The sequence below is a fragment of the Panthera uncia genome, chromosome E1 (genome assembly GCF_023721935.1).
Source record: "Panthera uncia isolate 11264 chromosome E1, Puncia_PCG_1.0, whole genome shotgun sequence".
NCBI classification, from domain to species: domain Eukaryota; kingdom Metazoa; phylum Chordata; class Mammalia; order Carnivora; family Felidae; genus Panthera; species Panthera uncia.
Window position 1 is genome coordinate 1,638,567 of NC_064814.1, and position 19,356 is coordinate 1,657,922.

General features: G+C 58.8%; 1 protein-coding gene across 1 annotated transcript; it reads left to right on the forward strand.

Annotated features, from left to right (window-relative positions):
• The first annotated feature begins 68 nt into the window (after positions 1-68).
• On the forward strand, positions 69-9,569 carry TEPSIN (TEPSIN adaptor related protein complex 4 accessory protein). The gene is made up of 13 exons (XM_049635509.1): positions 69-207; positions 1,292-1,364; positions 1,652-1,743; positions 1,881-1,974; positions 3,753-3,820; positions 3,982-4,060; positions 4,196-4,267; positions 4,999-5,208; positions 5,993-6,170; positions 6,257-6,370; positions 6,450-6,528; positions 6,771-6,905; positions 7,865-9,569. The coding sequence occupies exons 1-13, from the start codon at positions 160-162 to the stop codon at positions 8,375-8,377; spliced, it is 1,755 nt and encodes a 584-aa protein (XP_049491466.1). The 5' UTR covers positions 69-159; the 3' UTR covers positions 8,378-9,569.
• The last annotated feature ends 9,787 nt before the right edge of the window (positions 9,570-19,356 follow it).

The following is a 19,356-nucleotide window of genomic DNA, read 5'->3' on the forward strand; positions in this document are numbered from 1 at the left end:
GTCTTTGACCTGGGACTTCGGATTGGTTCAGGCTCAGGTTGTTTGCCGGCATAGACTGCAGGCCCCGCCCCGCGCGAGCGATTGGCCAGCTAGTCCAGGCCCGCGCGGTGATTGGAGGGGGTCCGCGGCCGCGGGCGGGGCCGGAAGGTGGCCGGCATCATGGCGTCCACGCCGCCGCTGCGGGACCGCCTGAGCTTCCTGCACCGGGTGAGTGCGGGCGGCCGCGGCCCCCACCCCGGGCCAGAGCTGTCCCCCTCCCCGGCCCTGCTCGGCGCCCGCTGGGGCCTCCTCCCAGGCTCACAGATGCCTCCATCTCCCTCCGGCCCTCTCCGTGCCCGTCCTCCTCCTCGAGCCCCACCGGCCGTTCTTGGGCCCCTGGTGTCCCCTCTGCCCCTGCATCTCGTTCCTGGGTCCCCTTCTTCGCTGTGGCCTCAGGGTCGGGGCCCGATCCCCGACGCCGTGTGGGCGGGGCACGCCACCTCTGCTTCACATCCCCCCCCCCCCCCCCCGGACAGAACCCGAATTGGAAGAGACAGCTGGGGTCTCAGACGGCACAGCCGGACGCCCGCACGGGCAGCCCCGGCCCCTTCCCATTTGTGGCAGGAGCACTGAGGGAGGCGGGGGTCGGGCAGTGTCCGTGCAACTCGGCAGCTGGCCGGCCCTTTCGGGACTTGGGGTCCTGCCCCGTACAGGGCGTGCGAGCCAGGCCCGGGCCTTCCTAATGGTTGCGTTTCAAACCGGGGCCCTCAGGTCCTAGGGAAGGACGCTCCCGAGTTGTGGGAGACCCACGTCCACCATCGTCAGTTCATCGTGGCGAATGCTCCGAGAAGCGGAGGTCGGGGCCTGTCGTTGGTGTTCGCCAGAGCCAAAGCAGATGCAGCGGGCGGCCTTGAGCGTCGCCAGGCAGGTGTTCAGGGGCTGGGCCACCGGTGAAGCCGCCGGTCGGTTCGGTTGCGTTAGTGCAGAGACTCCGCTCTGGGCCCTGGCCTCCACGGCTCTGCACGTCTGTCCAGCTCCCCTTTGGGCCTTGCTGGATAAATAAGGTGACTTTCAGGCCCATGTTCTCGTGCCGTCAGGCCGCTGCCCTTTCAAACTGTAGTCAGTCTGTGGTGAGCACCCAGCAGAGTCCACGCACTTGTCCCCGTGAGTGTCCCTGAGGTTCCCCGACCTGTCTTTGCTCTGAGGCTCACGCTCCCCAGACGCCCAGATGCTGGGCCAAGTGGGAATGGGTGTTTGGGTTTTTTCCCTGTGATGCCCACTCATCATGCCAGGGGCTCGCTCTCCCCTTCAGCTCCCGGTTCTCCTGAAGGGAACGTCGGACGATGATGTCCCGTGTCCGGGCTACTTGTTTGAGGAGATCGCCAGTATCCTTCCTCGTCACCCACGTCCAGGGGCCTGTCCTTCGGAGGCCCCCCAGCTCCTTTACTGTAGGGACCAAGTGTGGGTGGGTCCAAAAGCCACACGACTGATGACGCGGGGCCCAGGAGGCCGTAAGAGGCCCAAGCTCCTGAAACCAGGGCCTCGGGTGGGTGTTGGCGGGGAAGACACGGGAGAAGTCTGGTGGCAGGAAGGCCTGGTTCTCTCCCCCGCCGGCGTGGCCTCGTGTGGCCTGGGGTCAGCTCGCTCCTTCCCTAACCCGAGCGCCTGCCAGAAATCTCACACGAGTCCCTGGGCAGCAGCCAGTGCCTCCTGGAGTACCTTCTGAACCGTCTGCACAGCGGCTCTGGCCGAGTGAAGCTGAAGGTGAGTCCCCGAGCGGCCCCCGCAGACCCTCCGCTGGGGGACGGCCCAGCGGGTGGCGAAGCACGAGGAGAGGGTCGCCGCGGGATGCGTGCGGGCTGCCCTCTGGGCCTGTGCTGCCCCCTGCGACTGTCCCCCAGGTGCTGAAGATCCTGCTCCACCTGTGTGGTCACGGCTCCTCCTCGTCCTTGCTCATCCTCAAACGCAACCCTGCCTTCATCCAGGAAGCCGCAGGTATCCGGGCGCTGGGGCGGGGCGGCCAGGGCAGGCTGCACAGAGTCCCTCTGCTGACCACCGCCATCTCACAGAGACGCCCCTCCCACCGGCGGGACTCGCCTCCCGGCCCGCTGCCGTCTTCTCCCCGGCACCCTGCACCCCAACCACCGCCTTCACTCTGTCACGGGCTTTCCCTTCCATCCGTCGCCGGGCCCGCCGCCGCACGGTGGCTTACTTCTGCCTGTGTGCCCTGCCTGGCCTGGGCAGCCCAGGCCCGTCCTGCCTGTTCCAGTGCCCGGCACACCAGAGGGGCTCTGTCTTCCCCCCAGGACTGCTCCCCAGGACCGAGACAGGGAGGTCTGTGGGAGGCCCCCGGGAGAGGCGGGGTTCTGGCCTGTCGAGGTCTAGGTCTAGCACAGCTGGGTCTGGGGTGGGGTTCCATCTCTCACTCCCCAGCCGGGCCTGGGGCTGTCCCGTGTCTTTTTCCCTAACTGGGATTTGGGGGGACGGGGCCTGAGGCCTTCCCCTCAGGTAAGGCAGGAGTCCTGGCCGCAGTGGGTCTCAGGGGCACAGCGTCAGCAGACCCCGCCCTGAGTGACACCGGAAGGGCTCGGCCGGCAGGCAAGAACCACGCCCACGGAGCCGTCCCTGAGAGGGTCCCCGAGAGGGCAGCGCCGGGGAGGGGGGCCCAGTTAGTTGCTCTCGGCCACCGCGTGCTCCTCGGGGATCCTGAGCATTTCCAGCATCCTGCCTGCCTGCCAGGTGCTGGCCTACCCCCACACCCCGAAACCGCAACCGTCTCTTCACTGGAGGCCTCCGTCCTCCACCCCGTCCTCACCGCCGTCCTCCACCCCAGGGCGCAGCCGAGGCAGCACGGGATGCGGCAGACAGCGGGTCTTTGTTGGCACCAGAGTCTCTGCTGGGCCGGTCCCAGTCCGTTGTACTCTGAGTGCCAACTGGGGGACCCTGCCACAGGCTGTCGGGGAGGTGGGGTAGCGAGAGGAGGTGGCTCTGGGGTGGGACGGCCCGCAGACAACGGCCTCAGCTCAGGCACCAGAGGCCGGGGGGGGGGGGGGGGCCCCGGGGGGGGGGAAAAGCCGGGGGGGCCCCCCCCCCCCCCCCCCCCCCCCCCAGTGGTTCCCTGGTGGTTCCATTCCCGGCTGGCCGATGGGCGTGCACCCTGAGCCACCTGCCGGGGCAGAAAGTGAGATGCATTTGTGACAAGAGACTGGGAACGGGGGTGTCACTCAATTCCTTCTAGGAAAAACTCGTTTGTCACAGCTGAAGCTGTTACGTAGAGGGAGGTGGTATCGTCAGGGCCGCAGGAGCCTCCGTGGGGCTTTGATTGCTCGCTTCGCTCCGAGTGGAGAGTGGGTTGAGGCGGGTACAGGGAGGCGGCCAGTGCAGGGACCCCGGCGAGAGACGGCAGGGGGCTCCACTCTGTGGGCATGAGCGAGGGGGCAGCCGGGGTGCGGCCTCCATAGGCCCAGTGGGTGGATATCTCTGAAAAGCAGTGTGGGGGCAGTGGGTCCCGGATGAGGTGGATCTGGGGGCTCCCGGGCTTGGGGGTGCGGAAGGGTGGCCGCCACTATAGGGACTTTGACCTGGAAGGGGTGTCGCCCGGGGACTGGAGGCCAGGCCTGTGTTTCAGGAGGCCGCCCTTGACCCTCGGGGTGCCGGGGTCATCTGCCAGGGGTCCGGGGGGGTGCCCGCCACGAGGGCCGGGGGGGCATTAAAGCCGCACCTCTGAGTGTCAGTAGCTGCGGCTCACCTGCGCATCTGCCTCCGTCCTGCAGTTTTCTCGGGGCCCCCAGACCCTCTCCACGGGAACAGCTTGTACCAGAAGGTGCGGGCGGCCGCCCAGGTGAGTCCAGCACTCAGGGCAGCCCGGGACAGACTGCCAGACGTTTGTTCCACCACCCGGGGCCCTGGCTCCGCCCTCGCTGTGGGACCCCGAGAGAGCAGGGGGGCGGGGGCACAGAGCCGGACCACAGCGAGCCGAGTGCCCTCTGCTTCCTCGTCTAGGACTTGGGGAGCGCCTTGTTCTCGGACAACTTGTCGCCCCCGCCTCCCTCCCAGCCACCCAGGGCCCTGCCTCCGGCAGGTAGGCGACCGCCCATCCCCTTCGCTGGGTGTTCACCCTGGGGATGGTTTGAGGTCCCCCCCCGACCCCCTGTCCCAGGTACACAGGGTTGAGCGTGAGCGGCCACACTGGCACTGACGTGGGTCCTGCTCACAGGCATGGGCTCCGAGTCCAGGCCCCAGGGCGCCCTCCAGGGCTTCGGCTACAGCAAGGAACGGGGCCCCACAGGTGAGTGCTGCAGGGGTGCGGGGCGCGGGCATAGGGTCTGGCGGATCTGGCCTGGGAGGCGTGGCGGGTGGCACGGCTGGGGCCGGTGTCCTGCCACCGCGCTCTCCTCTGCTCGGGCCCGCGGGAGAACGAGGCAGGGCCAGTCTGCGAAACCAACAGGTGAGAAGCCGGGCGGAGGCTAGGTCTGTACGCGTGCACCCAGGCCCTGGTCCCTCAGAGGGGCGGAGGGCGGAGGGCGGTGGCGTGGGGACGGTGCCCGTCGTGAGTGGACGCAGCCGGCCTGGGTGCTGCCGGTTCTGGTCTCGGCTCTCAGACCCCCGGTACCTCAGGAGCACTGATTCCTAAAGCAGGCCTGGCTCGCAGGCCTTGCCTGTTCCTGACTCGGGAGTGACAGTGGTTGGTCCCGTCAGGGCACTCACGCACCCCTGCACCCGTACTGGACGTGAGCCGCCGTGGGGACCGAGCTCTCTGACGATCCCCTTAGCTGTCCTGCTCCCACGTGGGGCTGGGGGACTTGGGGGCACGGCCATGCCGTAAGCTGGAGCGCCAGGCTCTGTCGGGCCTGGGAATGCACTGAAGCAGCATTCGCTGGGGAAGCTTCCGGAAGGGCCTGGGTGCCCCACGTGGGCTCCGCTGTGTGACTACGGCTCACGTGCTGGCCTCTTGAACTCCTCTCGGGGGCGGGCAGAACTGAAGAGGGCTGGCACCCTGTCCCTCTCCCTCCGGCGCAGGCTCTGCGGGCGAAGCCTTCCTCTCCACCATCCAGAAGGCCGCAGAGGTGGTGGCCAATGCTGTGCGCCCCGGGCCCGAGAGCCCCGGCACCCGGAGGCCCCTCCCGCGGGGTGACGCCTACCAGCCCGCCATGACGCCCACAGCCAGCCGTGGTGGCCCCAGTGCCGGGAAGCCGCTCCCCGGAGCTCTCCCGGGCGCCCGAGGAAGCGGTGAGACTCTCCTGGGGGTCCGGGTGAGCAGGCCTGTCCCCGTGGTGTGTTGGAGCGAGAGGGGGCCGCGGAGCTGCCGACAGGACCTTCCCGGCAAGGGGCACAGGCTCCTGGCTCAGAGGCCGGGGAAGGAGGTGGTGTGTCCTGGGGGGGCCGGGGGCCCGCACAGCCTTTCGCCAGCTCCGTGGCTCTGTGTGCACTCGCTGTGGCCTCCGTGCCGTACAAAGATCGCGCGGCGTCTGGATGCTGTTTTGCCAGCTTCTTGCCAGTTGCTTCGAGTAGGAGCTGGGGTGTATGGTGTTAAGGGGGGCGGGGGCTCCCGGAGGGCCCCACCACCTCGGGTACAGACCTGGGTCGTGAGCTGGGCCGCAGCCCGGCTTTTGCCGGTCCAGCCGGGACGGCTGCGAGGCCAGGGCCGGGGGCCAGCCTCCACGCACGTGCGTTCTAGTCGGGGGGATGTTGACACAGGGCCATCCCCGAGCGAGGTGTGTGGTGAGAGGGGACCGCAGCGTCGCGGTGCTCTGGCCCAAGCTCCTGGGAGTTGGCCTGGCCTGAAGGAGGACTGTCGGGACTCCCCGAGAGTTCTGTGCCTCGGGGTCCGGCACTGCCCCTGCCGCCACAGGTCGGCGGTCCCCGCCCTGACCGTTCTGTGTGAGGGGTGCCCTGCTCTGTCCCGTGTCACCTCTTCCCTGGTGTTTCTTGGTCGAGGTGCCCCGGGGAGGGGTGTATGAGGCAAGTCAGGGCCCCCCGCCCCCGATCTCACCCACGGTCCTGTTTGTCACAGTCACGAGACCCCAGCCCGGGCAGGCAGGAGGGGGTTGGGACGAGCCAGACAGCGGCTCCAGCTCCCAGAATTCATCCCGGGAGAGCGGTGACCCAGGCAAGGTCTCAGACTCAGGCAGTCGGTCGGGCAGCGACAGCCCCTCAGCGGCTAGCCAGGCACCCAGCGACCTGGCAGAGCGGTGAGGTCCTTTTCTGGGGTCCCACCCTGGGTTGGGGCCTGACCCGGAGGAGTCTCTCTCTACCCTGACCGCTGTGCCCCCGGTAGGGTGGAGGCCGTGACCCTGAGCGACTGCCAGCAGGAGCAGAGCCTGGTCCAGACTGTGACACGGGGGCCGCGTGCCTTTCTGAGCCGAGAGGAGGCTCAGTGCTTCATCAAAGAGTGAGTCCCCCCACCGGCTCCCCGCTCCCGGCCCCGGCCCCGGCCCCGGCCCCCACCTCCTGCTTGTGCCTTCCTGCAGGTGTGGGCTGCTCAACTGTGAGGCGGTCCTGGAACTGCTGACCCGCCGCCTGGACGGGACCAGCGAGCGTGTGCAGATGGTGAGGGCCGGCCCGAGGCTGGGGGGCGCCTGGGGGCATGGGCGTGCGCAGGTGAGGGTTGCGGGCGGGGTTGGCCGGGGACCGCCTCACCCGGGGCCTGCCCTGGGGGGGGGGTGGGGGCAGTGGGCCCACCCCCGGGGCTCCCCCACCTTGGGGCTGCAGTCGGGCCGAGAGGAGGACGGAGCTGTGAGAGGGGCCTCCCTCCGGGGGTGGACCGCGCTGACCTTCTGTCCGCCCGGCAGAGGGCCCTGGGCGCCATCGCGTCCCTGGGCTGCACCGACCTGCTCTCCCAGGAGCACATCCTGCTCCTCGCCCGGCCGCGGCTGCAGGAGCTCAGCGCGGGCAGCCCTGGACCCGTGACCAACAAGGCCACCAAGGTGGGCAGCAGCCGGGACCCGGAGGAGAAGTCGCACGCTTGTTCCTCCAGCCGTTCCCAGATCCGCTTCCACGTTCCTGCCCCTCGCCAACCGGGCCGGGATGGGCCGGGCCTTAGAACAGCCGGGGTCCTTGGCTCGTGGATTTTTCCAGCTCCTGGGACCTCTCCCCTGCCCTGCTGCTCAGCAGCTCTGCTCTGCAGGCAGCTCCCCATCCCGCCTGGCTCAGCCCACGGGTGGCCTCCTGCGGGAAGCCCTCCTTGCCTGCCCAGGTCCATTTATCCTTCTGCTGGCCACCTGGGGTCACAGTTCAGGAGCTCGGCCCCTGGAGAGCAGAAGTGTTTTCTTTCACGTGAGTCCGTTTCCCAGTTATGCTCGAATTGTGTGCGGGCCTCCCGGCTCCCTCACTGGGGAGCCTCTGGGCAGCCCCCACAGGCTGCTGGCCTCTCCCCTCAGCCAGGCCCCAGCACGTCTTCCACCTGCCCACTGGCATCCCCGGCTTCTGCGCTCCTCTGTGGCTGCTGAGAATTCGGATCCTCAGTGGCGCGTCTTTAAATTGTCCTTTGTCAAAGAATCGGTGACCCCGCCACAGCGAGGCCATCACGGTGTCTCTGAGGACGTGAAGGCTGGAGGAGGCCGTGTGTGCAGAGTTGGGAAGGACCGGAGGGTTTGAGGCACGTTCGTTTCCTCAGCATCTGTGTCAGGCGCTGCTTGGCACCCGGCAAGGGACCCCTCCCCCCCCTCCCTGAGCTGGCTCGTCAAGGGGCCGGGTTTGGGGACGGAGAACGTGTGCATTTGTAGAGCAGCAGGTTCGCCGTGTCTGGGCGCACACAGTGTGGCCGGTGGGGGGTGGCCGGAGGAGGAGGAGGTGGGACGAGCCACCTGCTCTCTGGGGGGCTGTGTCTTCTGTGCTCCCGGGCGCACAGGGACCTTCAGCCGGTCCCCTCCGCTTCCTCCTCCAGATCCTGAGGCACTTTGAAGCCTCCTGCCGACAGCGGCCCCCCGCCCAGAGGCCCCCGGTCGAGCTGGGCCCTGTGGCTGGCCGCGGGGGCCCGGCCGACCTGCTGACCGACGCCGTGCCCTTCTCCGGGAGCCACGCCTTCCTGCAGCCGCTGAGTTCCGCCCTCTTCCCGCCCCAGGGCCCTGCGCACCCCCTTCCCCTCGATGGCTCCCCGCTCTCAGTCCCCAGGGAGGCCGAGGCCGGCCTGGTGGGTTCCAGAGAGGAGGGGGCCGGACCCGAGTGGAGCCCGCCGGGCACGGGCTCCCCAAAGGGAGCGCCGGAACTTTGCCCAGGGCCCGGGGGCTGCAGCTCCTTGTTTGCTGGCATGGAGCTGGTGGCCTGTCCCCGCCTGCTGGGGGCCGGGCCCGCCACAGAAGAGGCCCCCCAGGCCCCCTGGACGCCACCACAGAGGGCGGCGGCAGCAGGAGCCCCTCCCGGCTCGGAACCTTCTGCTTTCCCTTTCCTAAACTCGTGACCTTGCCAGCCTGGGCCACACGTGGAGTCACCGTGGCCCCGGCCTGTAAATCCCAGGATTCCGTGACTCTGTGCTGTCCCGTTCGCCCGCAGCCCCCACGTCCCACCGAGGAGTGGTTCCCCTCGGGTGTGTGTGGCCGGTCCGCCCTCCCTCCGGCGTCCCCCCTTCACTCACCGAGGACACGGTGCGGGCAGCTGACCAGAGCGAATACAACGGCCGCTGATCAAGCCCCGGGTGATGTGCCGCCGGTCCACGAGCCAGCAGAGCCAGGTGGCACCGTGCACGGGGGTCGGCTCCCAACCCGAAAGCGGGTTCCCCGGTTTCCTGTGGATGAGGCAGAACCCCCCTCGTGCACGGGCCCTTCCTGTGGGCGTGATGGCCGGAGGGGCAGCCTGAGACCTTGAGGGAGAAACAGGACCAGCGCCGAGCCGTGCCGGTTTCTGGGCAGGGTTAGGAACTGAGCTGCTTGTTCAGGGTGGTGGCTGGGGGCCCCGGACTGACTGCTGGGTCTCCTGCCCTGCAGCCGTCCTGGGGGCCCCATTCGCAGACACTGTCAGGCCGCTCTCCCTACGGCCAGAAGGACTGCGAGGGGGACCGGGGCAGAGGGCGTGGCACGGCCTGCCTGGAGGGGACAGGAGCAGAGGCCTGGCTCCTCACTTGGATCTGTCTGGGGCTCCCAGGGTCCTCACAGACACCATGGAGAAGGGCACCCGGCCCCCTCTGTGGGGACGAGTCAGGAGGAGACAGTCCGGGCCGTGGCCCTTGCCACCCTGGGAGGAGGGCTCGGGGCTACCTCAGTTTCCCCTCCATGTCTCCCTTACCAGAGGCTAGCTGTCTGGACTTGGATTCCTGCAGCAGCGGGTCTGGGAAACGCTGACCTCAGGGGCCCCCTGGAGACCCGTGCCTGCCTCTCAGAAACAAGGGCTTTTTGTGTGGATTTGGAAGCACGGCTTGAGTATTTTGGGGCTCAGAGCGCTCCCTTCGCAGGGAGTCATGAATCGGCCAAGCGGCTTATCCACCTGGGGCGAGGGGCGGGCTGTTTCTGCTGCCAGATCCCGGTGCGACCTGTGTCTGGTCCCTGCAGACTGTGCGGGGCTGGCCTCGGGGCAAGGGTTCTGGTGCCTCAGAGGGTCGCGGCTGCTCCAGGGGTCACAGCACCAGAGCTTCCGAAATAAACACAGTTGTTCCCGCAAAGCTGCATCGTTGCTGTTTTTCTTTCCTGTGCGTGTGTGTGTGCGCGTGTGTGCTAATGAAGATAGCATTAATGAGGACATGCTTAGAGAACTTCTTTTCTAAAAGCAGGACAGGTGTTATTTCTTCCTTAAGTGTTCGAAAGAACTCCCCGGTGGAAGTATCTGGTCCTTTAATATTCTTAATTGTAGGCTTTGAACTACAAAGTTTCTTAAGTAGGTATGGGGCTATTTGGGTGATCTCTTTCTTCCCAGGTGAGTTTCAGGAAGGTATTTTTCAAGAAATCGGTCCATTTCACAGAAGTTGAATATGACCATAGAATATTTTATGACATAATTTCATTATCCAATTTCTGTAGGGTCTATAATGGTATTCCATCTTTCATTTCTGATGTTGATAACCTTCTCCCCTCTTTTTCTTGGTTAGTCTGATTAGAAGTTTGTTAATACTGGTTTTTTCAAAGAACTAAACCTTGGGGTTTCCTTTTTTCCTACCATTCCATGTTTTGTATTTCATTGCTGTCTGCTTTTTATTAGTTTCTTCCTACTGCTTCGGGTTTATTTTTCTTCTTTTTCTAGTTTCTTGAAGGTGGAAGCTTAGATTATTGACGCGAGAGCTTTATTTTTCTAACAAAAATGTTAATGCTATCAGTTTTCCTCTAGACACTGCTTTGATTGCATCCCATGAACTTTGACAGTTTTGTTTTTATTCGGTTCAGAATGTTCTCTTCTTTCGGTCACAGGAGCAGAGCATGGGAACACATGTGGATCTCAGGATGTCAGACCCAGGGGACCTTCCTAAAGGAAGGCACTAGCAGCATTCACAAAGGAAGCGAACAATGTTCACGGAGAAGCCACGAGCAGATTTGGAATTCTTGTCCAGTCAGAACCCACACCCCTCCCAGCCTGCAGAACCAAGAAGTGGCCGTGACCCTGGAGGTTTGGTTCCAGAACCAGAGAGTGAAACTCAGGAAAGCTGAATACAAGCATCCGCAGCAAAAACAAGAACCCAGACAACAGCAGTTAGCTGGGGGGAGTCAAGACCGGCTCTTCCTGGAGAAATACGCTCCTACCCTGCTTCCTCGGTGTACGCAGATCGCCCAATACCTTCCTTCCAACCCTGCACGTGCCCCAGTTTGAAGGCTCCCCCAGACCATTCTGTTGGCCACCAAACAGTCCACCTTGGCTGCCGCCAAGATCCTAACATCTCCCTTTGTCCCGTTTAGGGATCTCAGATTCTTTCCACCGGCTTCCCTGCTAATTCTTTGCTTCTGCGTCGCCACCAAGAACCTTAGGAGAGAAGCTAGACACAAAAAAAAAGCCACATACCGTGATATGCCATGATGCCAAACAGGGGGCCGATAGAAGATCTACACAACACGGATGCATTTCAAAAGCATTCTGCTCTGCGAAAGAATAAAGACACAAAGTGCCCGTGTGGTGGAATCGAGCAGAAGGAGGCAGTAACGTTTCTTGGGATGGTGACGTTTCATGTCTTAATTAGGTTGGTGGTTACCCGGATGTACAAACTCCTCGAAAGACACAGAACTCTAATACTATGTACACCACAAAGAAACAGCCATGTGACAGGATGGAGGTGTCGGCTAACGCCACGGCGGTAACCCTTTTGCATTCTATAAATATCAAATCAGCACCTTTGTGTACCCCTTAAAGTCACACAGGGTTATGTGGCAATTCACTCGATGCGTCAACTCAATCTCAGTAAACCTGGAGGGAGTAAATGTTTTAATTATGTCTCAATAAAATATATATACATAGGTCATGAATTGGAAGAATAGATACTGTTAAAATGTCGATACTCCCCAGAGCAATCTACATAATCAATGCAATCCCTATCAAAATAACACCAGCATTCTTCACAGAGCTAGAATAATCCTAAAATTTGTATGGAACTAGAAAAGACCCCAAATAGCCAAAGCAATCCTGAAAAAGAAAACCAAAGCCGGAGGCGTCACAATCCCGGACTTCAAGATACATTACAAAGCTGTAATTATCAAGATAGTATGGTACTGGCACAAAAACAGACACTCAGATCAATGGAACAGAACAGAGAACCCACAAACATATGGCCAACTAATCTTTGACAAAGCAGGAAAGAATATCCAACGGAATAAAGACAGTCTCTTCAGCAAGTGGTGCTGGGAAAACTGAACAGTGACGTGCAGAAGAATGAACCTGGACCACTTTCTTACACCGGACACAAAAAGAAACTCAAAATGGATGAAAGACCTAAACGTAAGACAGGAAGCCATCAAAATCCTAGAGGAGAAAGCAGGCAAAAACCTCTTTGATCTCGGCCGCAGCAACTTCTTACTCAACACGTCTCCGGAGGCAAGGGAAACAAAAGCAAAAATGAACTACTGGGACCTCATCAAAATAAAAAGCTTCTGCACAGAGAAGGAAACAATCAGCAAAACTAAAAGGCAACCGACAGAATGGGAGAAGATGTTTGCAAATGACGTATCAGATAAAGGGTTAGTATCCAAAATCTATAAAGAACTTATCAAACTCAACACCCAAAAAGCAAATAATCCAGTGAAGACAAGGGCAAAACACATGAACAGACACTTCTCCAAAGAAGACATCCAGATGGCCAACAGACACATGAAAAAATGCTCAACATCACTCATCATCAGGGAAATACAAAAAACCACAATGAGATACCACCTCACACCTGTCAGAATGGCTAACCTTAACAACTCCGGCAGCAACAGATGTTGGCGAGGATGCGGAGAGAGAGGACCTCTTTTGCGCTGCTGGTGGGAATGCAAACTGGTGCAGTTGGGAGGTTCCTCAAAAAATTAAAAATAGAACTACCCCACGACCCAGCAATTGCACTGCTAGGCATTTATCCACGGGATCCAGGTGTGCTGTTTGAAAGGGGCACACGCACCCCAATGTTTATAGCAGCACTATCGACCATAGCCAAAGTATGGAAAGAGCCCAAATGTCCATCGATGGATGAGTGGATAGAGAAGAGATGGTACATATATACAATGGGCTATTTATTACTTGGCAATCAAAAAGAATGAAATCTTGCCATTCGCAACTACACCTATGGAACTAAAGGGTATTCTGCTAAGCAAAATTAGTCGGAGAAGGACAAATATCACATGACTTCACTCATGAGGAATTTAAGAGACAAAACAGATGAACATAAGGGAAGGGAAGCAAAAATAATATAAAAACAGGGAGGAGGAGAAAACATAAGAGACTCCTAAATACAGAGAACAAACTGAGGGTTGCTGGAGGGGTTGTGGGTGGGGGGTGGGCTAAATGGGCAAGGGGCATCAAGGAGGACACTTGTTGGGATGAGCACTGGATGTTATACATAGGGGATGAATCACTGGAATCTACTCCTGAAATCATGATTGCACTCTATGCTAACTAACTTGGACGTAAATTAAAAAATCAATTTTAAACATTGTATATATAATGTGGGAAAAACAGTATTTTCTTCTTCTTTTTAAAAAAAATTAATCTTATTTTTAAGTAGGCTGCACACCCAACATGGGGCTAACTCATGACCTGGACATCAAGAGTCACATGCTGTACTGACTGAGCCAGCCAGGAGCCCCCAGAATATTGTCTCATTTCCCTTGCTACCACTGCCTTTTTGTCTAGTGGGTTAACATCTGAAAGTCAATCATGTAATTCACCAAATTAACGTATTTATGAAGAAAATCCTATTTTATGCAGAAAATGCAAGGGATCAAATTCAACATTGCATTCATGGAAACTCTTCCCAAGTGAGGAATATAAAAATTTCTCTCACCTGGTAGAAAGTAGCTGCAAAATCCCACAGCTAACATCATATTTAATGGTGTAGGACTGAATGCTTCCCCCACCCCCCCAGACTGGGAACAGGGCAATGATACACATTCCAACCACTTCTCTTCAGTATTGTACAGAAAGCCCTGGCCAGTTCAATAAAACAGGAGAAGGAGGCGAATACCTTGGAAAAGAAATTGTTATTATCCACAGACATTATGGTCTATGTGAAAACTCCCATAGAATCCACAAAAATCCCCAAGACTAATAAATGAATTTAGCAAGGACACAGGATACAGGGTAAATTATACTACCAACTGTATTTTTGTATGCTAAAAATAATACTGTATGCTGAAAAATACAAAAGGCTAGTGAAAGATATCAATGATTAGGCCTAAATAAATGGAGAGGTATACCATGGTTATGGATTGGAAAACAATATTGTTAAGACGTCATTCTCTCCAGACTGATCTACAGATTTAACATACCCTCATCGAAATTCCAGCTGGATTTTTTTTTTTTTTTTGTACATGGTGACAAGCTGATACTAAATAGTATAGGAAGAGCCAAATAAATTGAATAGGTAATTTTGAAAAAGGACAAAGAGGACTCCCACCACCTGATTCAAAGATTTACTGTGGAATAGCACTAATCAACACAGTGTGGTATTGGGGAAAGTTCAGACACAGATCAATAGGCCAGTGTAGACAGCTCAGAAATAGACCCACACAAATATGGTCACTTAAACTACACAAAAGTGTCAAGGTAATTCAATGAAGACAGGATAGCTTTTTCTTTTTTTTTTTTTTTTTTTAATTTGTTTTTTCAATGTTTTTTATTTATTTTCGGGACAGAGAGAGACAGAGCATGAACGGGGGAGGGACAGAGAGAGAGAGGGAGACACAGAATTGGAAACAGGCTCCAGGCTCCGAGCCATCAGCCCAGAGCCTGACGCGGGGCTCGAACTCACAGACCGCGAGATCGTGACCTGGCTGAAGTCGGACGCTTAACCGACTGCGCCACCCAGGCGCCCCCAGGATAGCTTTTTCAACGGGTGGTACCAGGATAATTCAACATCCATGTACAAAAGAGAAAAAGAATTTTTAAATGTCACCCTATACCTCACACCTTACACAAAATCTCAGCTGAACCACAGACCTAGATAGGAAACCTAACACTCTAAGTCTTCTAGAAGAAACAGGAGAAAATGTTCTGTCCTCGGGTCAGGCCGTGGCTTCTACAACATACAAAAAGCACAAACCACAAAGTTTAAGAACCTCTCTTTGAATGACACAGTTAAGAGAACAGCAGGACAAGCCACAGATGGAGAAAATATTCGCAACCCACGTATCTCATGAAGGACTTGTTATCAAGAACGTGTAAAGAACGCTCAAAACTCCTAAGGCAAACAACTCAATTTACCAAGTGGGCAAAAGATTTGAACAAACATTTCACCAAAGAAGGTATATAGATATATGGCAAATAAGCCTAGGAATAGATTCTCGACATCAGTATAGGGACATGGGATACCCCTACACACCTAAGTGATCAGTATTTAAATAATTAGAATCCTTTTTATTTTTTTTATTTTTATTTTTTTTTAGCATTTATTCATTCTTGAGAGTGAGAGAGACAGAGCATGAGCAGGGGAGGGGCAGAGAGAGAGGGAGACACAGAATCCGAAGCAGGCTCCAGGCTCTGAGCTGTCAGCCCAGAGCCCGGCACGGGGCTCGAACTCACAGACTGTGAGATCATGACCCGACCCAAAGTCGGACACTCAACCGACTGAGCCACCCAGGCACCCCTAGAATCACTTTTTAAAAATGAGAACACCAGGGATGGCTGAGTGGCTGTTGGTTGAGCATCTGACTTCGGCTCAGGTCATGATCTCACAGTTCATTGGTTCAAGCCCCACGTCGGGCTCTGTGTTGACAGCTCAGAGCCTGCAACTTGCTTCGGATTCTGTGTCTCCCTCTCTCTCTGCCCCTCTTCTGCTCGAGCTATGTCTGTCTGTCTCTCTCTCAAAAAATAAAATTTTAAATTAAAAAAAAAAAGCCAAAATAAAAACATTTGAACAACCAAATGTTGAGGGTGATGGGGGGGGGGGCAGGGGAGCAACCTGAGCTCTCATAAACTGCTGGTATGAGCATAAAATGGTACAGCTTCTGCGGAAAATAATCTAGAAGTTTCTTACAAAGTTGAACACATATCTAGTCTCCCTCTCTCTCCCTCCCTCCCTCTCTCTATATATATGTATACACACACACAGTCTCTCTACATATATATATATATATATATATATATATATATGCAAGTATAAATACATACCTAAGTTTTTACCCAAGTGACACGAAAACTTATGTTCATATAAAAGCTTGAAAGTAAATGTTTACAGTAGTTTCACTCATAATTACCCCAAGCTGGACACAATCCCCACGTCCCTCAATCGATGACCGATAGAGCGTGGTTCACCACGCGGTGGAATCGAGTCGCCAATGGATCGATCTCACAGTGCTGAGTAGAAGAAGCCAGACCCAAGGCTACATTCTGTAGGATTCCATCTCTGTGACATTCCGGGAAAGACAAAACAGTTGCGACAGAGCACAGATTAGTGGTGGCCTAGGTAAGGGGGTGGCTGGCTTCAAAGAGGCAGCCCCTGGGTGTTTTGTCGAGGGATGTTCTGTACCATGATGGCGGTGGTGACACAGCTACGTGCATCTGTCAAAACTCACAGAACTGCAGCCCCCAAAGTGTGAATTTCTTCGTATGTAAATGTGTGTTTTTAAAAATAAAAAAGCACTTACTTTATAAAGTGGCGTAAAGACCAGCCAACGTGCAGTGTTATAGTTTAAGGGGTAACTTTTATTGTAGAGGCCAGAGGCTTCATGGAGAGGGCGTCTGTGTTGGATGTTAGGGGACGCAGGACTGGGGCTTCCCGGGCGAAGGGAGCACAGACAGGTGAAGGGGCACGAGGTGCCTGTGGCTTCCACCTGCAGGGCAGGGAAGGCAGTGCAGTGTCCGCTTTGGGACACAGGACACTGAGGGAAGGGCCTGTGGTCTGGACTTGGGGTTACAGGTGGAAACAACTCCCAGGCAAAGACTAGTGGCGTTAGGGGTGGGGGTGACTAAAACTTTGGAGAAGGAGGCCAAAACAAACAAACAAACAAACAAAAAACCCTGAGTAAAAGAATGGAGAGGACAGTCAGAACAAAACATGTGCCACCCAGGGGTCTTGAGAGATGAAGGGAGGTGGGCCTTGGGTACCAGGTCCTGGCGCAGGGCTGCAGGAGGAAGGGAGCCAGCGGGTCTCTGGGAGGTCTGGGCCCTAAGTGGAGTTTTTCAGGGAAGGGGCGCAGCGGGACCCACGTGTCCAGAGCAGCAGTGGGGAGAGAGCCAGGACCGCGTGGGAGCCCAGCAACGGAGTGGGAGCCCGGCCACGGCATGGAAGACCGGACTGCGTGGGAGCCCGAGGAGGACTTGGGAGCCTGGGGATAGCGTGGGAACTCGGGGGCCGCGTGGGAACCGAGGAGGGCGTGGGAGCCCGGGGAGGACGTGGGAACCGGGACCGCGTGGGAGCCCAGGGCCGCTAGGATGCCAGCGCAGGCCGACCGGGTCGCTCAGAAAGAGGGGCCCGGATGGGGCGCCTGGGTGGCGCAGTCGGTTAAGCGTCCGACTTCAGCCAGGTCACGATCTCGCGGTCTGTGAGTTCGAGCCCCGCATCAGGCTCTGGGCTGATGGCTCGGAGCCTGGAGCCTGTTTCCGATTCTGTGTCTCCCTCTCTCTCTGCCCCTCCCCTGTTCATGCTCTGTCTCTCTCTGTCCCAAAAATAAATAAAACAAAACAAAACAAAACAAATGTTTAAAAAAAAAAAAAAAAAAAAAAAAGAAAGAGGGGCCCGGAGCGCCACGCTGCCGGCCCCGCCTTGCCCTCGGTCCTTTCTCTTTCCCCGCCTCTTCTCCCTGAGGCTCCGCCCAGGTCCCGCCCCATATCAGCAGAGATCCCGCCTCCTCTGACTGCGTCCAATCGGCGGCCCGCTGCCACCAGCGGGGGGCGGGGAGATGCGCCGCTCCCCGAGGCTCCTCCCACGCCTGAACGTCCCGAAGGACAGCCAGGCGCCCAATGGGCTCTCGGGACGGCCGGAGCGGGCAGCCGGTCGGCCAATCCGGAGGCGGCGCGGGCAGGAAAGGCGGGCCTCGGTGACGGACAGGGGAGGAGGTGCCAGGCTGGTTGCTGGTTGCTAGCTGCCGCCGCTCACACTACGGCCCGGTCGCTTCATTGTCACCTGGGCCTCGGAGCCAGGGCCAGGGTGCGAGGTCGTCAGCCTGAAGCCGGGGCCCCGGGCGTCCCACGCCGGAGGGCCTCGCACATCCCCTGCGGGCCGGCCTCGCAGGCTCCGCGCCCCAGGCCCGGCTCGCGCAGGTGAGGGGGTCCCCGCGCAGGTGACGGGCCCCAGCCCCTGTAGGTGAGGGCTGCCGCGCAGATGAGAGGGGCTCGCGCGGATGAGGGAGTCCGGGGCCCGCGCAGGTGAAGTCTTTCCCCCTTGTCCCCTACCCCGTGCAGGTGTGTCGGGGTGGGGGGCCTGCACCGGTGAGCGGAGTCCAATCAAAGGTCTCAGGTCCCACCACCTTGAGCCAGATCCTTGGGAGACTGGGAGCTGCCCGGTGGAGAAGCTGCCAGGGGTCCTGGGTCAGCCCATCTTGAGGAGTCTGGGCAGAGGCCCTGGACACCCACCGTGGGCTGCTGGGAGAGACATCTTTGTCTGCAAGGTGAGGTCTGGCCTGGAGGTTTCCACGGAGAGGCTGTGTTTACCATCCCGCGTGCTGCCGCTCCCGTGGCTGGGAAAGCTGGCCAGCCTGGGTCCAGCTGGGTGTGGCCAGTGCCCTGGGGAGAGGAGGGTGTTAAATTTCACCCACACGACCGGAAATGCATACCTGAGGACACCGGCCTGGTGAATGGCAGGACAGCTCTGTGCTCCAGGCCGGAGAGGCAGGGGCACCTGGCCACGGGGCGCCCCACATGTGTGTGAGGGGGCTGGGGGGCTGAAGGAGGCCGCGGCACTGACCTTGGGTGGTAATGGCGTGTGCCTGTCGGCCCACCAGAGTCCTCGGTGGCAGGGAGGGCTGCCTCTTCCTGTGGTACCGGCTCGTGCACTCGTCCACTCCTGTTGCTTGAGAGCTTGCCACATGCCAGGGCCGCGTGGTCCCTGTCCTCACGGAGCTAATGTTCTTGTGAGGGGGTCGGACGTTGCAGACCGCCCATGAGGCAGGGTGAAGGAAAATAAAGCAGGACGAGGGAGCAAAGCGATGGCCCGATGGCCCTCTGAATAAAGGGGGTGCCTCGTGACATCCCAGGGGAAGAGGCTCCCGGCAGAGGGACCAGCAGGATGGAAACAGGCTGGCCCAGTTTGAGGAGCTGCAGGAAGGCTGGTTTGGCTGAAGCAGAGCGAGGGGTGGCAGTGAGGAGGTCACAGAGAGAGCAGGGTCAGATCTGAGGGGTGTTGGGCATTTAGACTTTATTCTCTGTGCCAAGCAGACCCTCAGAAGGTTTTCAGCAGGGACACAGTGTGATCTGAGACCTGGTGGGGAAACATCAGCCCCGGCCGCCGTGCGGGGAGGGGCCGGGAAGGCGCGGTGCGCTTGTCCGGGTTCAGGGAGAGGGGGCTCAATCCGGGTTGTGGAGGGGAGGGATGTGTGGGGAGAGGGCACAGCTGGCTGGGTTGCTGAGGGAGCAGGTGTGGCGCTGAAGGGGAAGATGTCAGGATGAGGTCGAGGTCCTTGGCCTGAGCCAGTTGCAAAGCATGACCCCTGGGGAGGGGGCAGCCAGAGGTGGGAGTCAGGGTTCTGTTTTGGTCTCTCTGGGGCTGAAGCGCCAAATGCACGGCTGGTCATGAGCCAGGAGTTAGGGAACCGAGGGGGCAGGAGCTGGCAGCCGCTGATTGAAGCCGGGAGGCCAGACGAGGTCCCCCAGGGGAGAGGGTGGGTGGAGGAGAGGCCGGGG

Coding starts and splice junctions, on each gene's coding strand:
- TEPSIN (XM_049635509.1), top strand. CDS start 160: ATGGCGTCCACGCCGCCGCTGCGGGACCGCCTGAGCTTCCTGCACCGG. Junction 208..1,291: donor GCCTGAGCTTCCTGCACCGG/GTGAGTGCGGGC, acceptor TCTCCCCTTCAG/CTCCCGGTTCTCCTGAAGGG. Junction 5,209..5,992: donor CCCGGGCGCCCGAGGAAGCG/GTGAGACTCTCC, acceptor TGTTTGTCACAG/TCACGAGACCCCAGCCCGGG.